This window comes from Vombatus ursinus, unplaced genomic scaffold, assembly GCF_900497805.2.
Source record: "Vombatus ursinus unplaced genomic scaffold, bare-nosed wombat genome assembly UNPS02014789.1, whole genome shotgun sequence".
Lineage (NCBI taxonomy): Eukaryota > Metazoa > Chordata > Mammalia > Diprotodontia > Vombatidae > Vombatus > Vombatus ursinus.
Window position 1 is genome coordinate 25,230,568 of NW_020954567.1, and position 24,104 is coordinate 25,254,671.

Genomic DNA, 24,104 nt, shown 5'->3' on the forward strand with positions numbered 1-24,104 from the left:
AACTAATTTTTTAGTTGACTCCCTAGAGTTCTCTAGGTCGAGATATAAATTGTTTAACATTATGTACACAAAAAGGTTCAACTCCTATAACATTACAAATAAAAATTTCACTAAGATTCAAAAGAGAATTTTAAAAATTAAATCATTTCCTTTTGTATAATTTAATTTAAAAGAGGGAAATGAAACACTCTCTAACTCTAGGAGTTATTTCCTTAACTCATATTCAAAATTTAAAAGTATGAAAAATATATTCTCCCTTAAATTCTTAATAATTAACTACTAGAGGGGCAGCTAGGTGGTACAGTGGATAGAGCTCTGGCCATGGAGTCAGGAGGACCTGAGTTCAAATCTGACCTCTGACATTTGACACTTGTGTGTGACCCTGCACAAGTCACTTAACCCTGATTGCCTCACCAAAAAGTAAAAAGCAAAATGTTACTGATTTTTAATTTGAAGCAGTATGGCTTAGTGGATAGAAGACCTGGGTTCAAGACTTTCCTTTGCCACATACTGGTTATGTGACCCTGGATAAGTTAATTTCTCAGCGCTACAAGGCCAGTGGAGTCAAACTCAAATAGAAATGGTTCTAATAAAAATGCAGGGGGCATATTGACTTAGAAAACAACAAATTAACATTATCTATGTTGTACTATATTTTTATTTTGCTAAAAATCTCACAAATATATTTTAATTTAGTGAGAAAATAACTTCCATTCTAGACAATGCTCTAAGACTTTAAGTTGCATTGAAGATGCTGACCTGCATTGGTAAAAGGGAGTTTCCTCACCTGGGAATTCCTTATACCAATGAAATCACAGGTCTAGTCCTTATCTCTATTCCTAATTTTCAATCTATGGATAGCAGACATTTGTCAGCTAGACAACAAAAATTGTGGAAACCTAAATAGCAATGATAATAGCTTTTGCTTCTTTTCTTTTAAATTATATCCAATATAATGCTAGGATTAAAAGGTCTTAGATATAGAATACGAAAAGTAAACTATGAAATATGAGGCTTGACATTTTTATTTTTAGGAAAGGAAAACAAACTCTAATTACTATAATAAAGCAAGTTTTATTATTCTAAAAAAACCCAAAAAAACCAAAAAACTACTACCTGGTCTCCAATGAGGTTTGGTTTCACTGGTCGACAAGGTAAGTGACAGATGCACATCCTGTAACCTAAAATGGAGAATTATATCTTCAAATAAACATTATATATTTCAATTTTTTCCAAAGAACTGACTTTAGGTAATCCCTCAAACCAATGTACTTCAGAATTCCTCAGTAACTTGGGTGATGGTTTCATGAGTTGACAGGGCAAGGAGAATGAATCTTTATCACTTGCCAGGCCAGTCTTCTAGTAATGAAGATCTTCAAACTTATCTAGACTGTACTTTTTATGACAAGCATACAATTTGTTGGTGGGCAAATGCATGAAGCCCTTCCAGTTTGTTAAGACCTACTAGAACTAATGCTCTGCTGCCATAATGTCTTGGAGAACCCAGGGTTACCTCCATATCAAGGTTAGAACAGGACTTTAGAGAGGGTGTTCAACACATATGTGTGGCTGAAGCCCAAATGTTCAGCTATACAGGAAGAGGTAACAGCAAATTCACTAACTGGAATCATGTTCACATTTGTACCATTAATTAAATTAATTCCTTTTTGCATGTGTGCTGGAGAAAGCAGAATATAGTCAAGACACTTGAGTTTTGATCCTGGCTCTGCCACCAACTAGTTGGGTGACTTCAAGAAAGCTACAACCCTTCCTGAGTTTCAGCTTCCTCATCTCTAACCTGCTTTGCCCACTCTGTTGCAATTGTTCTCAAAAATAAAATTCTTCAATGTCCTTCATAGTTCTGTACCATATGATGCTTTTAACTATCCTTCACTATTTCTTGAAACTCCTTCCTTTTCTGATACAGAACTATAATGGTTATTCTACTTTTCTGATGGCTTTTTTTGAGGTCTACTCCCTCCTCTTCCTCCTGGATCCTAAATGAACACACTTCCCCAACAGTCATTCTTTGTTCAAATCTGTATTCTTTCCCTTAACTATCTCTTCTGTTCCTGTGGTTTACATTATTAATGCTATGCAGATGACTTCTAAAGCTTCTCTTCAGTTCCAACTTCTCTCCTGAGCTCTAGTTCTATATTTCCAAATGTCCATTAGACATCTACACATGAATATCCTTAAAACATCTCAAATTTAATATGTCTAAAACTAAACTCCATCATCTTTCCTATCAACTAGTTCCTCTTCAGGCCTTTCTTATTTCTGTTCTGTTGACAACCAAGCCATTCTTGCAATTACCTATACTCAGTCACTTTCAACTCCTTTTTCAACTTACTCTCTAGAAGCAAGCAGTCATGAATTTCACCAACATCACAAAGTCATTGCTTATGTGAAGCTTGAAATAAAAATAGTTGAGAAGAAAGGCAGCTAGCTTAAGCAAGATTAAAAAGAAAAAACCTAATGCTATTTATAAGAACAAAAAAAAAATTCTCTGTTTATTAGTCCCTACTTGACAAGTAAATGGCTGTTTTCATTCCTACCTAAAGCAGTGCATATTTCTCTGCTGAGGGTTTTTTTTTAAAAAATTCATTTTGATTGGCCAAATCATGCCAAACTAGAATCAGAGCTGGAAGGGAACTTAGAGACTACAATCACAATTGCAGAGTTCGAAATGACTACAGATTCTATGGGAACTGCTTCTACATCACTAAGTAGTCATCTAGCCTCTGAAGACCTTCAGTGATGGGAAACGATTCTTCCTGAGGTAGCACTTTTAATTTTTACAAAGTTCTACTTATTTGGAAGATCACATAGCTAAATCTTTATTTTGAAAACGAGGAAGCAGAGGTCCACGGGTTAAATGACAATCAAGATCACACAGCCAGCGGCAGAGTGGGACTAAAACTCAAGTCTCCTAATTTTTGCCCACAATAGTGTTTTCCTTGTAACCAAAAACTGTATAAACACATCTGCTTTGCCTTTATGGCATTCATTCTAATTCATATGTGCCACAATCCAATTCAATAAAAAAAAGAAAAATTATGTTTTCCTTAAGAACAACCTAGACTTCTTTATTAAAGACTAACAAAAAATTAAGATGTCAGCATATTTAAAATTACACAAATTTATGCACTAAGGTATTTGAGATTAAGCTGCTAGGTCAAAAATGTTAGAAATAGTAATATTTTCCAATAACTTATTAAGGAAAGTTCTAGTTAAAACAGCACACACACACACACACACACACACGCCAAACTCCCCCTCCTCCCCAAATAAAAACAAGCTAGAAACCTGTAAGAAATGGAAACTGCCCAATTTCAAAAGGATAAGGGCTGTGACAGTCACAAACCAACAGCTTGTAAAGCTGTATTTTTCATTTATTACTTAGTTTTATTAAGTGACATAAAAGCTGCAGTAACTTTATCTTGAAAACGCTTAATTAAAAATACGCCTCCCCCCCCCACATGGCACTAAATGCTGTATCACATACATTAAATATCTTTTTTAAAAAAATGAGCAGTTTTGAAGTTACAAACCTTCAAATTCAACAGAAACTTTCCAGTGTAAATTCTGAAGGTGACGATGAAGTTTATGGCTATAACAAGCTTTGAATTTTTCCTCAGGGCATAATGGACAAGGTTTTTTACCAGCTAAAAAGGAAAAGACATAAAAAAAAAATGAACCAATTATTAAAGAACAGAACTGTGCTGTAATTCAGCAGCAGTTATGTAACATTTACAGTTTCTTGTCTAGGACCTCTTATTTTTAGCCGTCTTTACCACCTAGCTCCTCCCCCTATATCTAGCTAATATTTTTGCTGCCATCAGTGAAGGAAAAGAATGGTACTTGTAGTATCCTGCATGTACTTTTCACATTATGACTGCCTGCTGGTAAATTAGTATGAGAATCACTTCCTTAGTTGGGCTTATAAAGAGTAGCAATTCCCTCACATAGGTGGAACTGGCAATAGCTGATATACTTGCTAGACACAGAGAAGATCCTCAGGTAGGAGAAACTATAATTGTAATCAAAAAGTACTTATTAAGCACCTACTATGTGCTAGGTACTGGGGATCTGAAGATTAAAAAAAAAAAGGAAACCATTCCTACTTTCAAGGACATCACATTTTATTAGAGGAGACCACATGTACATATATCACACATATAAGCCATACAGAATAAATTCTGAACAAATACCAGTTAGTCAGAAAAGCAGGATGATTAGGAGGTCCGGGAAAAGCTCCATGCAGAAGGTGATACATGAAGTATAAAGGAATCTATGAAATGGAGGGAGATAAGAAGGCATTGGGGATATCCAGTACAAAGGCAAGGAGATGAGAGATAGAGTGTCATGTATAAAGAAAAAAGAGGGCAGGTGGATGGACTACAGAAACTGAGAAGAGTAACACTTAGAAAGTCTGGAAACATAGGCTGGGGTAAGGTTGTGAAGGGCTTTAAAAGCTAAACAGAGAAACTTCTATTTCACTGTAGGAGCAATAAAAGAAACCCCTAGAATTTATTGAATGGGGAATACCACTGGTCAGCTCTGCACTTAAGAAAAGTATTTTGACAGTGTGGGGAAGATAGTTTGGATTAGGGAGGCTTGATACAAGGGGCCTGATTAGAAGGCCACTGCAACAGTCCAGACAAGAGGCAATGAACTAAGGTTATGGGTATGTAAGTAGAGAGGGATCAGAGGTTGAAAGATTTGGCAGAGGTAGAAATGGCAAGATTTGGCACCTGATTGGAAAATGTGGAGCAAGAGAAATGCTGAGGAACAGTTATACGTTTGACAGAAATGGAAAAGTTTGGAAGGTGGTGGATTTTGGGGGAAAAGATAAGTTCTGCTTTGGACATAATGATTCACGGATATCTAGTTTGAAATGCTGAACAGGCGGTTGGATGTGGAATTGAATTTAGGGGAGAAAATGATGCTAGACATATAGATCTATTAGTCATCTACAAAGAGATAATTAAACCCATGGGAGATGATGAGGTCACCAGTAAAGTATATGGAAAGAAGAAGGTCCAGGATATAGCCTCAGGGAACACCCATGGATGAAGGTGAAGGTGGGATGATATGATGATTAGCCAGGGAAGGAGCCTGGGAAGCTATGGTCAGACAGGTATTTTAAAATAACCAAGACAGAGTGGCATCATAAAATACAGAAGAGAGTAGTCAACAGTATTAAATGCAGGAGAGAGGTCAAGAAGGAAGAGGACTGAGAAAAGACCATAAAGTTTGGTGACTGAGAGATAGTTGGTACCTTTGGACAAAGCAGTTTCAGTTGAGTGATGAAGTCAGAATGGAAAGGGTTGAGGACGGAGAGAGGAAAGATGTAGAATGATAACTAGAGAGTCTAGTTTTAGGAATGGGGCATGTAATGAGATTAATAATAAAATTATTATTGAATATAAACCATAGCAATATGCCTGGATCCATACCGTACCTAGAACAGTAGCAAATGAATGGCTACAGCACTTCATCTGGTACTTTATAGTACTACATAAGTCACATTTTAAACAACGCTTTTGCATCTATTGGGAAAAAATATATAGTAGTATCCAAATATTAATTGTATATCTTTAGTCACTGTGTGTGTGTCTATGGATATGGAATGCAGACCGGTCCTATGATTCCACTGGCATAAGGAACTCTCAGGTGAGGAAATCCCTTCTACCAATGCAGGACATAACCTTCTCTGCAATTTAAAGTCTTAGTTGTCTATAGCAAAGGTGTTAAACTCAGAGCTGGCCCAACCAGATTAAAATGTAATTGGGAAATATTTAATGAAATAAATAAAAACAAAACAAAACACAGATAATGTTAATATGTGGTTTTCTAAGTCAATAATATGCAGCCTGCAGGGATCCTTATGTGTGGTTTAGTGGCTCCTTTCTACTTGAGTTTGACACCACTGACCTAGAGCACTAAAGGATTAAGTGACTGGGAGAGGGTCACACAGGTATATGTGTCAGAGGTCGGATTTGAATGCAGATTTTCTTGGCTTTGTTGTCAGATCTTTATCTTCTACACTATGCCTTCCCCCTCCCCCCTATATAGCTATATAAAATATATGCATATACACATAATAGGTATCTCCATCTACATAGATCTATTTGTTCTCCCTCTTGCAGACAAACATATGTATGCACGCATACACACAGTATGAATACAGATAAAGTATTTATAATGTATATCCTACTTCCAAAAGGATCTAAGTAGGTTTACAATTCATACTATGCACAAGAATAATGAAGGGTAAAAAAGAAGAGTCCATCTAAAAGAAGTAAAAAAAGATGTTACCAGGCACCTGAAGTAAACTGAAGTGTGGGTAATTACAACTTGGGTATTGAATTTGGCTGTAAGTTATTGGTGGCTAAGTAGAAAAGAGAAACATTCAATTACATTGTTTTCATCTTCTGACAGAGGCAATCTTTTTCCAGAACTAATCCCAAGCAAAAATTTACTGTCTTCCTTTATCTAAGGGACAACTATAGCTTTTTTAAAGACACACCAATCTTGCCATATGATTTTCATATTGAACTTCTACAAGAGCAAAGGACATAAAGCTATATCTTAATTTTTTTTTAAGGCAATTGGGGTTAAGTGACTTGCCTGGGGTCACACAGCTAATAAGTGCTAAGTGTTAGGTCTGAGGCTGGATTTGAACTCAGGTCCTCCTGACTTCAGGGCCGGTCCTCTATCCACCGTACCTCCTAGCTGCCCCTACATCTTAATTTAATGTGGGTGTTTTCGTGTGTTTGTCATAGGAAGGTGAGCAAGAAGTTGAAAGAATAATGGTCCAGGGACTTAATTTTCTGATGATCTAACAACACAAGGTTAGAAATTAGAGAATTAGGACGAATGATTAACATGGCCATTAGATTGTCTCTCTTCAATTAGTAGGTATCCCTAAGCAAGCCTTTAACAGATACTGGCTCGAAATCAATCAATCAATTAATTATTTGGTAGTAACCTAATAATATAGGTAAATATTTAAAGAACTTTATTGCTAAATATTTCAATTTTCATTATCTTTTTTTCAAGAAATAACGTAATAAGACAAGTTGTATTACTATTTTTAAAAAATTACTTTAAAAGAAATGCTTGAAAGTCAGTAAAAGGGAGAAGTGTCATGTATGATTTAGTACATGGTGGATGCACAAGTACATCATTCCCTTTTCTACTTCCCAAATTCTTATTATTTGCAATGAGTTGTATGTGTAATTTGGGCATTTAATTTTTGTTTAGAGTGACTGATGCCTGATGTGAGAAAAACTAAGAAAAGTAAAGAGTAACTTTTTTCAAATGAGATAATAATTGTAGAGCACTGAGCATTGTGCCTGCCATATAACAAGCATCATATAAATGTTGGCTATTTTAAATATTGTTATCTGATGGCAGGGAAGACAAATGTTCAATTTAATTCTTTTTTTTTTTTTGCCTACAAATGATGAAGACCACAGGTTTCAAACTCCACAGACTAGATTAAAATTGGGAAAGATTTTATAAAATAAATAAAAATGCAACATATACAATGTTAATTTGTGGTTTTCTAAGTCAATATGTGACTGCAGGGATCATTTCTATGTGTGTCTGACTCCACTGATCTAGATCCTGTTGAAAGTACTGCCTACTTTTCAAGATCAAATTACCTGTCCTCTCCTAGCCCTAGAGTAGTTCCCATCCTCGCCATCCCTGTACTGTGTAACCCTGAGCAAATCACTTCATCTTTCACAGCCTTGGTTTCCCATGTATAAACGTGAAGGTTGATGGCTTCCAAGGTCCTTTCTCATCCTAAATTTAGGATCCTATGTTTCTGTTTTTTTTTTTTTTACATTCTTTGAAACATCTCTCAGATTTACCTCTTCCTTTCTATTCCCAATACTATCACCCTTGTTATAGTTTACTACTATTGTACTGCAGCTGATCTTCTTTCCAGTCTTTTTCTCTTCTAATTCAGTATACACATCACTGCTAATGCTAATTTTCCTAAATATGCTTTTTAGCTCACCAAGCTCTTGCTCAAAATTCTAGAATGGTTCCTTCACTTAAGTTTAAACTCCTAAGCCTGGTATTCAGGGTCCTTCATAACCTGGTGCCAGCAAACCTGACTAACTTTCTTTTCCACTGTTCCCAGTAAGTACCTTCCACTTTAGGAAAGCTGGTTTCCTTTCTATACTCTCACACTTTGTATATTCTTATCTCTGCCCTGCTATTCCAGTTATTTCCTTACCTGAAATGCCCTCCTTCTCCCTTGTCCATTTATCCATTAAGTCTTTTCTACCTACTTTAGCCTACTTTGATTTCTTCTTTTCTTTGAACTATTGAAATTATACTCAGTAAATAGCTTAGCATTTAGTTATTTTAACTGTTTGAGAGATTAATCTTTCCTCCCTAGATTAAAACCTTCTGGTACATAGGAATGGTGTTTTATATTTGAATGTAAAATAGTGCCTAGCCATAATGTTACAGAAGACTGTAACATGGCCATTATCATCCTTAAAACACTAACGTTATAAGGAGCTAGCATTTAACAGTGAAAGAGCCCAGTCCTGAGAATCAGGCAGGAGCGGAATCTTAGTCACTGCTCAACCACTAGCTGAATGACTGGGAACAAGGACTTGAAACTCTCTGGGTCTCAGTTTCTTCAGCTGTAAAATGAAAGTGTTGGGTTATATTATCTTTAAGCTCTTTAAATAATACGTGGTCTAATAATAAAATGAAAATTTCCCATCACTAGAAAAAGTCAGGACAAACAAAAACACCTGCCTCATAGAGAAGTAAACTGACAAATCAAATTAGAATCAATATTTAATTTAAACGAAAAAAAGAAAAAGGAGGTAGGGAATGAATCATAGTTACAGAAAGCAAATGACCACAAATTAGAGTAACAAATTTCATGGGCTTTATTTAAATTCAAGTCAAGTTTACTGTAAAGCAGAAAAATTAAAATTTTTTTTTTCCAAATTAAACTTTTTTTCAAATCAAAACATTGTTTCAAGTGTAACACTCATTTATAATTTAAGCGTGCTATCATCAAAAGTATTTGGAAAGAATTCTATTAACATTTTTGTTTATTCTTCAGGCATAGAATATATAAAAAAAATTTTTTTTTAACACTGAAGGACAAAGAGAAACCTACAAACAGGCTTTTATTTTCAAAAAAGAATTAAAAAAAAAAAAAGAAATGGAACATAAGGATACTAAAAACCACTACTGGACTTGATGATAATTCTTTTCACCCTGTCATCTATGCCACTGTATCATGTGGCAGTCTTTAAAATTACTCCTCACTCCAAAAAGGCCTCAAAAGCAATAAAGCAATCAATATAACCCAGAACCATGAAAGAGAAAAGGGGCAGGGAATACTCGTGCATCACCTTTTTGATGGTTCACAGAATTTTATTTCACTTGCTAATTTATTTCAAAGAAATAATTCTGTTTTGTGTTCAGTTCTTAGAGATCATGGGGCTGCGCTTTACCGTATCTTCTGACTTTTAGGAAATGCTAGCGGAAGCTGTAACATCTAAAAGCTGGAGAACAAGATTTCTTAAATAAAAACTGTAATTTAAGGATAGGCTGTAAATTAGTGAGTTAATTTTTCCACATTCTGAAAAACGAGAGGCTGTTAGTATATGCTATGTCTTCAAAAAGTTAGATAATTTGCTATTTTTGATTATGTGTAATTCGAAACATACATAGTAAGTAAAACATAATGTGGCCTAAACGGTAGAGAGTTGGCCTTGGAGTCAGAAAAGCCCTGAGCATGACCCGGGGCAAATCACTTAACTCTATGAGATGCACAGCAAGAGACAATCTGCATCAGTGGAGGAAATTCTCCTGCAAGTTCCCTGCACAGAAGAAATAACGGCTCTAAACCAAAAACAAGTAAATCTTATTTACAGTTATTTTTACTCTTTTTGACACTAACAACAACAACAAAAAAGCTGAATGGCTCACAATGTATTTAAAAATTTAACTGCTTTTTCTCATCAAGATGCTTAAAAAGTATTTCTGTGTTTTCCATAAATGGCATTCCTAAGGCACACTAATTTCTGTTCTCCTACATAAAGAATATAACTTAAGGACATGTTGTAAATTAGTGAGCTAATTTGTTTCCTTAGAAAGCAGCTAACTAATCTCTCTATATAAAACAAATGGAGAAATATTATTAGTATACACAAGTAAAACCTTATTATAGTGACTACCATGAAGCATGAAGTATTTGGTAAAATCGAGGAATTTCCATGTTCCTACAAATGATTTTGTTATTTGACTGCAAGGAATTTCCCACCACAAATGCTTTGTTGATCCTGGCTTCTGTAACGTGCTACATAAGAAGAGTACCTAGCTTGGTACTGTCTGTCTTTGGAGGGGGAATAAGACAAGTCATGGATGAGTTATTTCAAATTCTTGAGTTCATCAGGGAGCAGGGAGTATTACCCTTTGTCTCCTTTCATTTCTTCCCCCTCAGATATTCTAATAACAGCTACAACTACTGGATCCTCTTGCCCAGCTCCCCAGATCCTTCCCCCTCCCAAATAGGGTACACAGAAAGATCTAGAAGCATGGAAGAAGTAAAGGGTGAGGAAGGTGTGTCTATCATACCTCCCTCTTTTCTCTACTGGGTTCAGAGCATTTCATTTCACTCGCTAATTCACTCCTGAGAGGCTGAGTTTCAATTCTGTTTTGTCTCCAGCTCTTGTAGACCTGGAATATGATTTTTGAGCAAATTCAATTCAACAAATATTTGGGTGTCTATTATGTGCAAGATTCACGTTAAATGCTATGGGTGATAAAAAGATGAATAAGCCACCAAGGAATTTACAGTTTAGTAGGGAATACTAGATATAACTTGCATTAAAGAAGAAATGGAGGTAATCAGCCCAAGACACTGGGCCATAAAAGCAGAGCACTAAAGCGGTTCAAAGGAAGCACAGAACTTTCCTAATGGGGAGGAGGGGGGCCAAAGAAAAAAAATTCATGAGAATACAAGAAAATATGGAAACACTTCTATGAAATAATGCCAAGAGAAGAGCAGAAATAGAAAAAACACACACAAAGCACAACTATATTTAATTAGCTGAAATAAAACATTGGCAACATTTTATAAATACAAGGAGAGAAAGATCAGGATGGGACACAGAATAAACAAACTGTTATATTAAAGCTTACATCATTATTTAAAAAAATATAGATTAGAGCCTATGATTTTATTGGGGATTCAATCCCATACTTTGTTTGTTAAGTGAGTTAAATTTATAATTTTTTTGGTGGGTAAAAAAGCTTCAGGAAGGATACTGCATTTGTTTTTGTTTTTGGTGAGGCAATCAGAGTTAAGTGACTTGCTCAGGGTCACACAATTAGTAAAAGATACTGCATTTGTACTAGATTTTGGAGGATAAGATTTCAACAGCTACATAAGGTAGGGAGAGAAGGATGGGGTATTTCTTATAACAAAACACATGACAATCATTCACAATGAAGTTATAAAATATCTAAATTGAATGGCTGTCACGTGTTTCTTTATAACAAGTATTTTGTCTCTTCCCCACTGTCACTTACATATAAAGTTACTGAAATTTGGATCTGCAGGTCACATGATTTTATAAAATTCATACTTGGAAGATGCTGAGTATGAAAACTCACTCTCAAAAACGACAACTTTGTTGGCTTCAGAGAGTTACTCTCTACTACACTGGTGGTAATTTAGTACAGCGTTATATAAATCCAGAAGAGGCTATTTAAATTGAAATATAGAAACATAATATAGAAACATTTCAATTAAAGACTAAAAAAAAATTCCTAATAGGTTAAGCAAATTGAAAAGAAAAGCATTATATTTTGTCATAGAGTCATAAAAATTTGCTGCTAGAAGGAAATTTCCTTTATCAAAAATCATGTAGGAAATTTGATAGCAGTTAATCTTTAGTAGAAATCACAGTTGAGAGATTATATAAGCAAAGGTATCAATATGTGGGTTTAAAGTCAACTAGAGAAGGTAATGTTACTTTTACATTCAGTTGTCGAATAAAAAAAATGTCCGTAGACCCAAAGAAAGACTACTGAGAACTTTTCCTCAAGAGCAATTTGTTTGCTAGATTTTGAGGGAAAGACATCACACACACACACACACACCCATCCAGAAGTCTACAGATTACTGCAGAATATAGTCACTTACCCAGTTTTGGAATGTATGGAACTGGGGATGATAGCAAGGGACATGTAGCTCTTGGAGAGCAAAAGCAATCTTTTTACACTCTGCTTCTAATGTCTGTTACAAAAATTTCAACAGGAAATACAGCTAACACCTGTTAGGTTCTTTGAGAAGCCGAATATGTATAAAGACAAAACAATATAGAAAGAAATCAAACCTGTTGAAATACTTTGTCACAGCAGGGCTTGTGACTGCAAACATACCTGCATCAAGCTGGTCTGTGTTGGATGAGGACATGGCAGAGGCACATTCACCTTCACTCAGGTAAGCTAACTTCTCTAGATCAATCAGCTGTCTTTGAATTGAGATGTGTTTTTCTGAAAGAAAAGGTCCATTTAAAAGAATGACTTAGAAAGGGGCACTTTAATGACATTTTCAAATTTTTAGCCCCCTCAAACTAGATTACATATCGCTTCAGACACATTTTCTGCGGCATAATTCCTCACCAACCTCCTGGGTGATGGCTGTGTTTTCATCACCAAACAGTAAAATTACAAGTACAATTCACCAAATTTATAAATTAACAAGTATGCCACAAAATACAAAAGGGTGCAAAGCACTACACACATCTTTAATTGCATTTACCTAATTGTTTTACTTACACTAATAAGGAGAATTTGTATTTTGTATTTTCTAAACACATCTAAACACATCAGCTGAAAGGGGAAAGTAAAGTGACAGCGTGCTTAGTAAGGAGAGAACATGGCCTGGTTTTAAAAGCCGGTTACAGAAATCTAATAAGTAGACTCTCTACCTGTGGGGTGATAGCCATTTTTGAGTCAGTAGGATGTGTAGATTGTGATGACCTTGAAGTCAAGAACTCCAGGGGCTCATTCTTTCTCTAAATACTCTTAAATCTAGACCATGGGCCTGATCTTTGGGAGCATCAGTTTCTTCCCCTGTAAGCTAGGAATATTATTAACAGCACTCTCTACTTTACTGAGAATTAGATGTAAAAGGCTCTGCAAACCTTTAAGTGATCTATATAAACGTTAAGATATATTTTTTAAAACGACTCTCCTAATTTCTATCTGTTTGCTATACAAAAAGTTTTTAAAACATTTCCAAGTTTGTCTATACTCTCACCACAATGTCCACGTAAGCCCGCCTTTTCCACTCTTTTAACCACCATAGAGGGAACAATGAAGAACACACGGATTCTAAGACATGGTTAGATGTGCCACCTATACAGCCTTCAGCACCGTCTTTTGTATCAGCACATGCAATTACGTTGTGTGCAAGCATGGCGGTCTTCCCTGGGGTCAAACTTAAAAGATCACGAATGGATCCCCGTGTGTCTGAATGTCTACTAATGACCCTTTACAGGTATGTTAACAGGCATTTTTATTTTGTCCCATCTCAGGGGAACAAGTTCAAGTTGCTTATATAACCCTCTTGCCTAAGCTGGTGTACCCTTCTATTCATTCTAAATTTAAACTCCTTTAAAGTAAACGTGTTCTGAATGCATCTCTCCCTCCTTTATGCCTCTGAATCCCTCAGCAAGTCACCCGGTACCATACGTCCTCTCTTTCCTCGGGTCAGCATCAGGATTTCTAACACTTGTTTGTCCCTATCAGTCCATCTTATCATTTCACGGGTAGGAGACCCATATCTTTTTGAAGATCGAATGGTTTTGATTTTTTTCTTTTCCCCCCTTGTATCAGGTTTTTCTTGATGACCTCTTAACTCTATTTTTGATTCCCTTCCACCTCCTTGGAATTATTTTCTTCCAGTTTCCCCTTCTGGATTTTTCTTTCTAGCCTGTCTAGTAACTTGTTCATTCTTTCCGTTAAGTCTGAGCAAGAAGTACTTCTCGAGACCTTCAACCTTTTCTGTAAGATGGACAATAAGTTTGCATTTAATATACACAGTAATTGCTTCCAGGAGGAAAATAAAGGTAACGAAATCCTTACAAACTACTGAAGCATATCTCCTAGCTTTCATATACACTAGTATGTAAAGGCTATGTCAAGTATGTTAAGGAACAGTCCTGCAATGGATACTGCTGAAAACTCCTTCTGCACACTGCCACAGCAACCTCCCTAGCTAGTTGCTGCTAGTTGCTGCAAGCCCCAGATATCTGACTAGATGCCTGTTATTAAATAGATTTAATCGATCAATTTTTCAGTGTTGGTACTTACTAATTTTCCCAAAAATCAGCATTACTCTATTAATCATTAGAAGGAAATATGAGACCCCAAATAAGCAAACACAAAGAATACTTGTTAGAAGTTCCAAATATTCCAAAATCTTTCATCTTTTTGCTTATTTTCCTGATTCTTCACTACTAGAGCTGCCTTTGGCTTTATCTAGATCTTTTCTGGCTCTGTCATATGTTTTGTAAGGAGAGTGAACAACACGACAATATTATGTTAATTTGTCCTGGTGCAGGCGCAACTACACCATGGCTCCATATAAAAGTAATGTTGTTTTGTTTCCAATGTCCTTCTTGATGATGTCTATATTTTTTAGCTATCATAACCATTGAAGCACAATGGATTAATGATTAATTAATGGATTAATTTTTATAATTGGTTAAAATTAAACCATCAACCCAGAGGTGTAGAGGTCTTATTTTCTTTTTAATTGATCACAAGCAGAGACAGATTCAGAATTAATTCCTTGTGTACAGGTACATTTTTATATATCTTGATCACTTCTCATCTGGTCAGAAGCTTCCATTTATAGACTTCTAGCACTCGAAGGCATTGACTATTAGGAAGTAAGAAACCTTAGAGACCATATAGTCCTATACTGTTAGGATGTGTTTAAGGCCTTATCACCTTTTGGCATCTTCTACTCTGGTTCTCCATCACTCCATGATCTCTATTACGTTACAGAAAGATTACATAGTCCAAGCTTCTCATTTTACAGATGAGGAAACTGATGCCTGGAGAGGCTAAGGTCACACAATTAGTAGACAAACTGAGACCAGAACCCAGATCTCCTGACTCCTAGTCCTGCTAGGTAAGCCATTCTTTAAAATATAGGCAATTATTCTACAAATATAAACTTAGTCTAATAAATTGGTAATAAAAAAGATAATATGGATCTTATATTCTCCTGCAAGACTCATCCAGTGCATATGGAATATGGAGTATTATGTAAATATATGCTACTTTAAATTATGTTAGTCATAGGGTCTCATATTTAGATAACAAAGATAGACAAAGTAATTCAGAATTAAAGGACAAAACAAAATTCTAAGATTACAGGCACTGGGTAGAAAGATATTTAAAAATATTTCAAGATGTTTCAAACCTGCTGATGTATGAACATGGATAACAAAGAATGTGACTTAAATACTTCACAATCACTTCCTACTCTACACCATAATTTCACAATTTGATGAGCAAACCTCTTGATAAATCCGATGAGGCCAGGATCCTGTAAGGTTCTTTCAGGACTTCCTGTTCTGCTTCTGTCTCACCAATCTCCAATTCCATTTCAGGTACAACATCTTTATCATGACTGTTGCTGCTTAATTTCACTGGATTAATTAGTCCATCTAAAGAATGATGAGAAGCAAATTCGTTTATACAGACAGTTAAGTGCTCAATATTAACCAATGCATTTTATTTTATGAAACCAATGCATTTTAAAATTTTCATTTTAAATTTCTTCTCTTAATCATATAATATGAAATCTTTATATAAGATAAACTCAAATACCTATATAATTTACGAATTTAAAGAGGTAAGAGACATCAGAGACTTTCTAGGCCAACTTCTTCCTTTTACAGATGAAGAAACTAAGGGCAGAAAGATTAAGTGATTTGTCCAGGGTCCCACAAATAACTAACATTTATACAGCAATCTAAAGTCTGCAAATGTTTTACATTAATTATCTCATATTGGCCTTATAACCCTGCGATGTTAGTGCTATAGGCATTGCTAATCCCCATTTTCTGGATGAGGAAACTGAGGTTCTTTGAAGTTGTGTGAATTGTCCATGGCCACACAGCTGGTGAGTCTCAGAGGCAACATGTGAATTGAGATCTCTGTACAGCAATGAGCAGCCTCAAGATAGATTTAATATGGCTACAGTTAGAGCAAAGGGAGCAAATGGTGCATCAAGTTGTTGTCTTTCTTGCTTGCCATGTTTTGGGCTTCTGGTAATATTGAAGTACCTCTTGCTGGCACTCTTGCTGCTGCTCTTTTGACTGCTTCTGTTACTGACCGACTACCAGCAACTAAACCTCCTCTAGAACCTCTGCTGGACGCTACTAGGATATTTATTGCCTTGTCAGGGTACGTGGGGTGTTCAGGGAGGCCAATGCCTCCGGTGTGAGGCTTTGCTGAGCCCTTTTTGTGGCTGCTCATCCACTTCTCACCCAACTCTCACCTGTGGCTCCAAGAAGCTATAGCATGTGCATAGTCACAGCCTGGTCAAACTGTCTCAGCAGACGGGCTAAACCAGGTTGAGGGTAACCTACAGTCCTCAAACCTATTGAGTTAGGGGGATGTCTACCCCAGGCATGTGAAGACTTCTTCCAGTGGAATGGGTGGATGAGAAGAATTTTTCTAACGGCCATGAAGGCAGATGAAATAGGCACTGTGGAGCAATTAGAGCTTGGTCAGAAGACACCAAGATCATCCACTGCATCCCAGGCCACTGCCAGTTGTCCGGGCTTTTGTCCTGCCAACGGATTTGGATGACTCTCAAAGACAGAGTGAGGCTGAAGACTGTGCAACTCTGCCTCACTTAAATCCAATGTCACCACAAGTCAAGGCATCACTGCATGATGTCACTGGTCTTCTTCAAAAATGAAGGATGAACAACAACTGCTTCGTCATCTTTGGGTATATGCCACGACGGTCCTCCCATCACTTCATGATCTCTGACTGTTATGTTAAGCTCATCAATTGAGGGCTTCCCTTCGATTCAGGAAGCCCAACGTGACATCTGGCCAACTTCTCCTTCAGATTCAAGATACTTTCTCATAAATAAACTCAAGCCAACTGTTTACCTTACTTAATTACTCATATTCCACTAAGGGTTTTATAATTTTGGAATATTGTAAATATACATTATTTCATCGACTTCTTTAATATTTCAAGAACTGGTGATTTCATCTGTATGAGTATTCTCTCCCCTGCTGTGTATTGCAAGCCCTTGTGACTTGGCACTGTCCTGTGGTGGCTGAAAAAATTCATCACTGAAACCAAACTGGTGATAAATCTTTCCAAACTTAGACAGACATAAAGGGTGTCCCAAAAGTCTTAGTGCAGTTTTAATCTTCAATACTATTAACATTTAATATTGAACTAAATTTATTATTCCCTCTATAAGAGCACTGCCAAGCCTGTACAAGTCTTTCTAGCTTGTGCTCTTTCAAAGCCCAAAGTCATTTCATACCATAATCAGAGGGGCTTTAATCATAGTAATGAATAAATGGGCTTTTGAGAACTAGCTTGAGATTACAATCATCATTTATGGCAATGTCATAAGAAAATGCACCCCAAATTTCAATGAATGAATTCTGGAAAATCTTTTTTATAACTGGTATTTGTCTATACTTATCTAGCACCTTTTCCTTGAGATGCTAAAACAAATTTTTCAATAAACCTGTAGGAAACTACACTGATGCCTTGACAGTGAGTGGTAAATCACCAAGTATTAATTTTTCCATTTCTTTCATGGCTTTGACACTCAGTATCCTTTTTTGGATTTTACTTGTTTTTATTTCTTCCAGCCCCAGTCCTATCTATAAGCATATTTATCACTGGTGTCCTGCTTACTGTGATGTACAGCAAAAATTCAATTACATATTAATGAGTTCAAGGAACTATCAATATTAACTCCACACAACAGGGCTGCAATCAGTTGTAGTAAATGAAGGGCTAGCCAAAGAGTCAGATTAAATCAATCATGTGCCTACCTTTTACATAATATTTCTTAAGATTTATAAAAGTTTTTTTTTCATAATAAGAAAAAACCACATAAGTCTTATTTCCCTTATCTTATCCACATGCACCAAAACCCCAATACATAGAAAATGTGCACTTTTAAAAGCAGGGACACTTCACAACTGCATGGGAAGCCAATCTAAATAGTCAATTACCACTGTTAAGGAAAATTGAAAGATAAATTTGTTATAAACCTATAAAGGCTATACATATAAACATTCTCAACAGCCTAAACCATTAGAGTGTGACCTTCCTGATGGCAGGGGCTGCTTTTTCACCCTTCTTTGTATTCCCAGCACTTGGCTCAGTGGCTGGCACGTAGGCACTGAATAAATGGTTATAGACATAATCCATCCCTGTCACATCCATTCATTATATTCACTACCACCAAGAGAAGGAGAAATAAACTTGACAGAACCTTCTTGACCCAGTTAAGTGCTGTGGGAGCCAGTAGACTGGAGGTGTTTAATATATATACATATAAATCTTTAAAAGATTTAGAGAAAGATGAAAATCGAATAACTTGTCAGGGAAACTACTCATTTGGGGCTTCAAGTCTGATGATCAATTCTTATTTCCCTCCCCAAACCTAATCAGCCAACAAAATAAAATACCCTTTTATGATGCCTCCAAATTTCAGAGGCAGCTAAACAGTGAACAGAGCGCTGGATTTGGAAGTTCAGAACACCAAAGTTCAAATTCTGCCTCAAGTATTCTGTGACTCAGTTTCCCTGTTTATAAAATGTGGATCATAATAGCAGCTACGTCTCAGGGTCGTTGTGAGGATCAGAATAGTAAATTTTTTTTTTAAGCAAAACTTAATTCGTGGTACATGTATGTATACACACACGCGCACAGATAAACACATACATATACGTGTAAGTATGTGCGTATACACACATATAAACTAAGTCTCGGGGGAAACTGATCATCTTACTGTTGCTTTTATCCCTTCAACTGGCCGCATGCCAGGCCGCTCCGCAAGCCCCAGTCCAAGTCTTCTTTGGCACGTGGTGCTGCCTCAGTTTCTCCCGAGCCTGACTGGTTCCGGACCCCATCGACCGTCCCCATCACCCACAGCCCCTCCCCTTACTGCTCTCCGCAGCAGCCCCCGGGGCCGCCTCCTCCGGCTCGGGCTCCGGCTCGGGCTCCGGCTCGAGTTCCAGCTCCAGCTCGTGCTTCGCTTCTGGAGGCGGCAGCGCCGCCTCCTCCGCCATATTCTCCATAGTTACCACTTCCACGCCCGGCCCAGTGTCGGGGCGGGGGGCGCCGAGGGGGACTCTGTGGCGGCGCTGCTCCCAGCTGGTCACGCGATGGAGGGTGGGGGGGAGCGGTAAGAGGTGGGGAGGGGCGGGAGATACTTGCGGGGATGGGGTGGGAGGGGGAGAATAGGGGAGGGTGCCCAAATTCCTCAGGCGGAGACTAAGGGAAACACCGCTATTCCGTGATTCCGGAGGTTCCCCAGTCCCTGAGGCACTAAGCTTCCACGCGCCCCTGCGTGCTGACGTATGGGGAGCTCGGGCCAATGAAGGAAAAGGGCTCTGTCTCCATGGCACGTTCACAGCCACTCCGAGCCTATTCTTCACCCTCTGAACAATGAACGAACTACAACACCCAGGCTGCACTGCGAGGTCAGTGAGTGAGGAGGCCTAGGCGGAGGGAGAGTGGGTGGTGTTCTAAACTCGAAAGGGGAAAGAAAAGCAAACCAAAACAAACCTTGGGCTCGAGCTTACCGGGAAGGCTAGGGAAGAACTACAATTCCCAGGGGGCATTGGAGTAGAGAGACCCTTGTAGGGGCCTGGGCCTTCGGCGCTGCAGCCAGCTGGGGTGAGTAAGGCGTCCCTGGGGAGAGGGGCTGAGGTGTGACGGGGTCGCGGCCCCCAAGGCTGGGTCAGCACTGGTGACGACTTTAAAGCCCCTGTTCGGTCAGGTAGCCTCCCTTTTTTGTTTTTATTGTTTAAGTTTAGTCACTCTCCCCCTCCCTCCCACCCCCCTTCTGGGTGTTTCCTGTGGGTCTATCTCCGTGAGCTTCCTGTGACTTGCATAGTATCCACTCCAGGAAAAAAACAGCCCCCGCCCTCAGGGAGCTTACAGTCTAATGCAACTGACTATATGGTGTATGTACAAGACGCGATGTGTTGGGGCAGAAACTCTGAGGGAAGGTACCCAGAATAAAGAGGACTTGGGGGGGGGTTGGGTTGGCGGAGACTTGAAGGAAGCCTGGGGGTGGGGTGGGGAGGAAGGACCAGGTCTTGGCGGGCGGGACGAGCGGAGAGATGGAATGCCTCGGGGGAGGAACAGCGAGGGAGGCCCGCGGCCCTGGATCAGAGAGGACTGAGAGGGAAGGTGGAAGGTGGAAGGGCGGGTTATGAAGGGTTTTGTATTTAATCCTGGAGGTGGATGGGGACTCTGGGTTTGACTGGGGAGACGGGCTCAGACCTGCGTTTGAGGAAGATTGATTGGACACCTGGGCGGGGCATGGACTGGGGTGGGGACAGATTGAGGCAGGAAGACCCTCCAGCAGGCTGCGGCAGTCAGTGGTCCAGATGCGAGGTGATGAGGGTCTGTACTGGGGTGGTGACCTATGGGATTCCTCAGAAGTCTTTGTAGCCCTCCAAAGGGTGCTTCCCCGCCTCCCCCAATGGCCCCGAAAATGGTAGACCTCTTCTACATCGGATTATAAAATTCAGAGTTGAGAGTTTAGATATCATCCACCCCAGTGCTCTGGGGACCGGAGAGACTAGCCAATGTGAATTCAGTTTCTCAGACTCCAAAGCCAGTGCTTTTGACTTCTATCGCTATTTTACCTTTAATTCATCAACTGTGTAATCTTCAGTCAACAAATATTTATTAAGAGCCTACTTTGTGCCAGGTGCCAGGTATATTTGGTGCTGGGGATACCATTAAAAAGGATAAAACAGCTCCTACTTCCAATACATTTGGATAGGGGATACAAGCACATATAACAAGATATACAGCATAATATGACTATTCTATGTCTATATAATGATATATGTAGGTGTGTGTTTATAGAGATATGTATATCCGTATACTATTCCGTGCATATGTATACAAATATATACTCATATAACTATACACACACAAAGTAGTTAAATACAAGATAGTTTGGGAATGAGGGCTTTAGCAGTTGGGGGATCAGTAAAGACTTCATGTGGAAGATGATGCCTGAGCTGCATCTTATATAATCATAATAATAATAATAATAATAAATGGTAGCTACCATTTATATAGTCTTTTAATGAAGCAGAGGTAAGGTGGGAATGTATTTCAAGTGTAGGGGTCAGTCAATGCAAAGGCATCTGGATTGGAGATGGCCAGTCTGTCTGGAGTGAAGAGAACAGTGAGAAAGTCATTTTGGTGGGATCACAGTGTGGGGAGGGGAAGAAAAAGAAAGAAGAATTTCTAGGGACCTCTGAAATGACTGCTTTGTTTGCCACTCTGAGGAAAGGAGTAAATCTATTGCATTGGTTTTTCTCTTACTGTAAAAGTCACTGAACAGAATTAGATCGGCGCTAGGCAAACAGAAAGAGCAACCCCACCATTCCATTTCCCCTCTCCCTCCACCTCCACCTGCCATGAGAGCCCTCTTCAAAAAGAAGGAAGTTTATTGGATTGATGGGATAGAGTTGATGTAGCTGACCTTATCTTTTGGCTTTCTGATTGGATGGGTCTGTTGTTGCTTGAGTTGCATCTATAAACTTGGAGTCAGGATGGCTTGGATTTAAATGCTGTCTCTGAGGGTTGATCTTAGAGCATCATAAAGCTTGAGCTGGAAGGGACCTTAGCGTTTAATCCAAACCCCTCATGTTCAGAAGTGCAATAGCATGAAGACTTAATGAAGTGACTTACCTAAGAGTTGAACTAATGCCCTTTGACCCTCAGTTCAGAGCTCATTCCAAGGTACTTAAGAGTTGTGTGACTTAACTTCTCAGCTTGTTTCCTCATCCACAAAATGAGAATAACACCTGTTATACTTGCCTTACAGAGTCTCTAGGCTCAAATGAGATCATGTATATAAAATACGTGTAGAGGGTTATTGTATAAGATCTTCCCTATCCACAGCCCAAGCCAAAGGACAAGGAACTTTCCTAAAGTATTGTTGTGGGATTTGTTTCAATTCAGACCCACCTTCGGGAACTAGTCCTTAAAAAACAGATCTTGAGGTAAACATCAGGTTCTTGTCCAGTCTCTGGGTATTGACCTGAGACATTGTTCATGAAGTTGGAGAGTTTCAGCCAAAACTCTCAGGTCCTTAGGATCAGTCACCTGTTCCTTGACTTCCAGCCTTCTTTGTGTAGGATGATAAAAAGGGTCTCTCTTGGGAAAGGGCCTTTAGGGAGCTTTGCCATAGAGACTTGGTGCTTCCTCGGATTGGTGATATATTTCTTCCTCTTTATCTCTCTATCTTTCTGTTAATGGTCTTTGTTTCTACGCTTGTATAATCATATATAATCTCATTTATGTGCATGTGTGTTTATGATTATTATCATTATTAAATCATTTATAAGCTAGGAAAAGTGTGAACGTGTATTTGTGGGTACAGATCCGAACTTGTGAAACAAATTATAAGTGCTTCGCAGCCCGTAACACCTTACTGTTACAGCATGGCAAACTTAAAAAGTGCTATAAAATTGTTAGTTGGTGAGGATGCCGTTTTATCAGATTCATAGAAACAAACTATTTTGTGAAGCATGGTGGTAAAGCATTTTTAATCCAGGGGAGCCAAATAATAGCCAACATTTATACAACATTTTAAGTGCTTTACAAATACCTCATTTGATCCTCACAACAGCCCTGGTAAATGCTATAACTTTTCCCATTTTACAGATGAGGAATCTGAGGCAAACAGGTTAGGTGTCTATATTACAGGTGAAGAGATGTGTCTAGGCTTACACAGCTAGTAAGTGTATGAGGCCATGTTTGAACTCAACTTTTGCTGGCTCCAGCTTCAGGGCTCTGTCAAGAAGTTTTATGTTCCATTTCTGGCTCTGCAGCTAATTCACTGTTTTTTTATTTTTTTATTTTTATTTTTAGGCAGTTGGGGTTAAGTGACTTGCCCAGGGTCACACAGTTAGTAAGTGTCAAGTGTTTGGTCTGAGGCGGAATTTGAACTCAGGTCCATCCTGACTTCAGGGCCAGTGCTCTATCCACTGTACCACCTAGCTGCACCCTAATTCACTGTTTAACTGTGGAGTCACACCATTGACTAACAACATGGGAATGTTCAAAGAGTTAATATCTAGTATTTTGGAAATGTAGTCTGAGGCTGGATAAATATGTAATAATAGCTATCATTGCTTAATATATTTAGATCATAGTATCATAGAATTTAATACTAGAAGAGTCCCTTGAGATCATTGAGTACAAATCCTTATTTTAAAAATTAGGACAAGTCTAGCCCAGAAAGAAGTAGAAGGAGGAAAAAGTAGTGGGGGGGGGCGTACAAAACTGGGATTAGAACTCTGGTCCTCTAATTCCCAGTCTTGTTCTTTCCACTACATTAGCAATCTGTTATAACCTTGGACGAGTCATATTTAAGGGATCAGGTGCTATAGGGAGCTTGGAAGTTTGGCTATTGATTTTAAGACCCTATTATATCATGTGTACAGGGGAGAGAAGTAGGAATTTTGAAAATATCAAGGATTGGATTAAGTTTCACATTTACTGAATTAAGGCTCCTCATTCCCACTGAAGCAGTTTTATATTGAGAGAAATGATTATTTCTTTCATATATTAGAACTTAATTATTGAATTAGGACCAAGGACCCTTTTCTGTTTCCTTATCCAGAAATCAGCCAGTGTGGGAAATATTACTCCTACACTTACCCAGCCGGGATAGTTAAGATCTAGTCAAAGACCTGAAGAAATTCTAAGTTTATTTGAAGGAGTGGATTCCTCTCGTTGTGTTTACTCTGACAGGTCTGGGAAAATGT

At 38.2% G+C, this 24,104-nt stretch overlaps 2 protein-coding genes across 10 annotated transcripts in view; one reads left to right on the top strand and one right to left on the bottom strand.

Annotated features, from left to right (window-relative positions):
- Positions 1-19,477, bottom strand: part of TRMT1L (tRNA methyltransferase 1 like) — a 59,372-nt gene extending 39,895 nt beyond the window's left edge. Inside the window, exons 1-5 of one of the 4 annotated variants that reach the window (XM_027868613.1) lie at positions 19,244-19,477; positions 15,600-15,749; positions 12,445-12,558; positions 3,555-3,668; positions 1,117-1,181 (exon numbers count right to left, since the gene is read on the bottom strand). In XM_027868613.1, coding sequence (XP_027724414.1) covers positions 1,117-1,181; positions 3,555-3,668; positions 12,445-12,558; positions 15,600-15,749; positions 19,244-19,376 — 576 coding nt within the window. In that variant the 5' untranslated portion in view covers positions 19,377-19,477. Of the gene's footprint in view, positions 1-1,113; positions 1,182-3,554; positions 3,669-12,444; positions 12,559-15,599; positions 15,750-19,243 lie in introns of all 4 variants that reach the window. The other 3 variants (XM_027868614.1, XM_027868615.1, XM_027868612.1) reach the window with 3 other exon arrangements.
- A 264-nt stretch (positions 19,478-19,741) lies between these two features.
- Positions 19,742-24,104, top strand: part of SWT1 (SWT1, RNA endoribonuclease homolog) — a 136,535-nt gene continuing 132,172 nt past the window's right edge. For 4 of the 6 annotated variants that reach the window (XR_003569647.1, XM_027868560.1, XM_027868565.1 and 1 more), the window contains exon 1: positions 19,796-19,977. The gene's annotated coding sequence lies outside the window, so the exon portion shown is untranslated. The other 2 variants (XM_027868561.1, XM_027868562.1) reach the window with 2 other exon arrangements.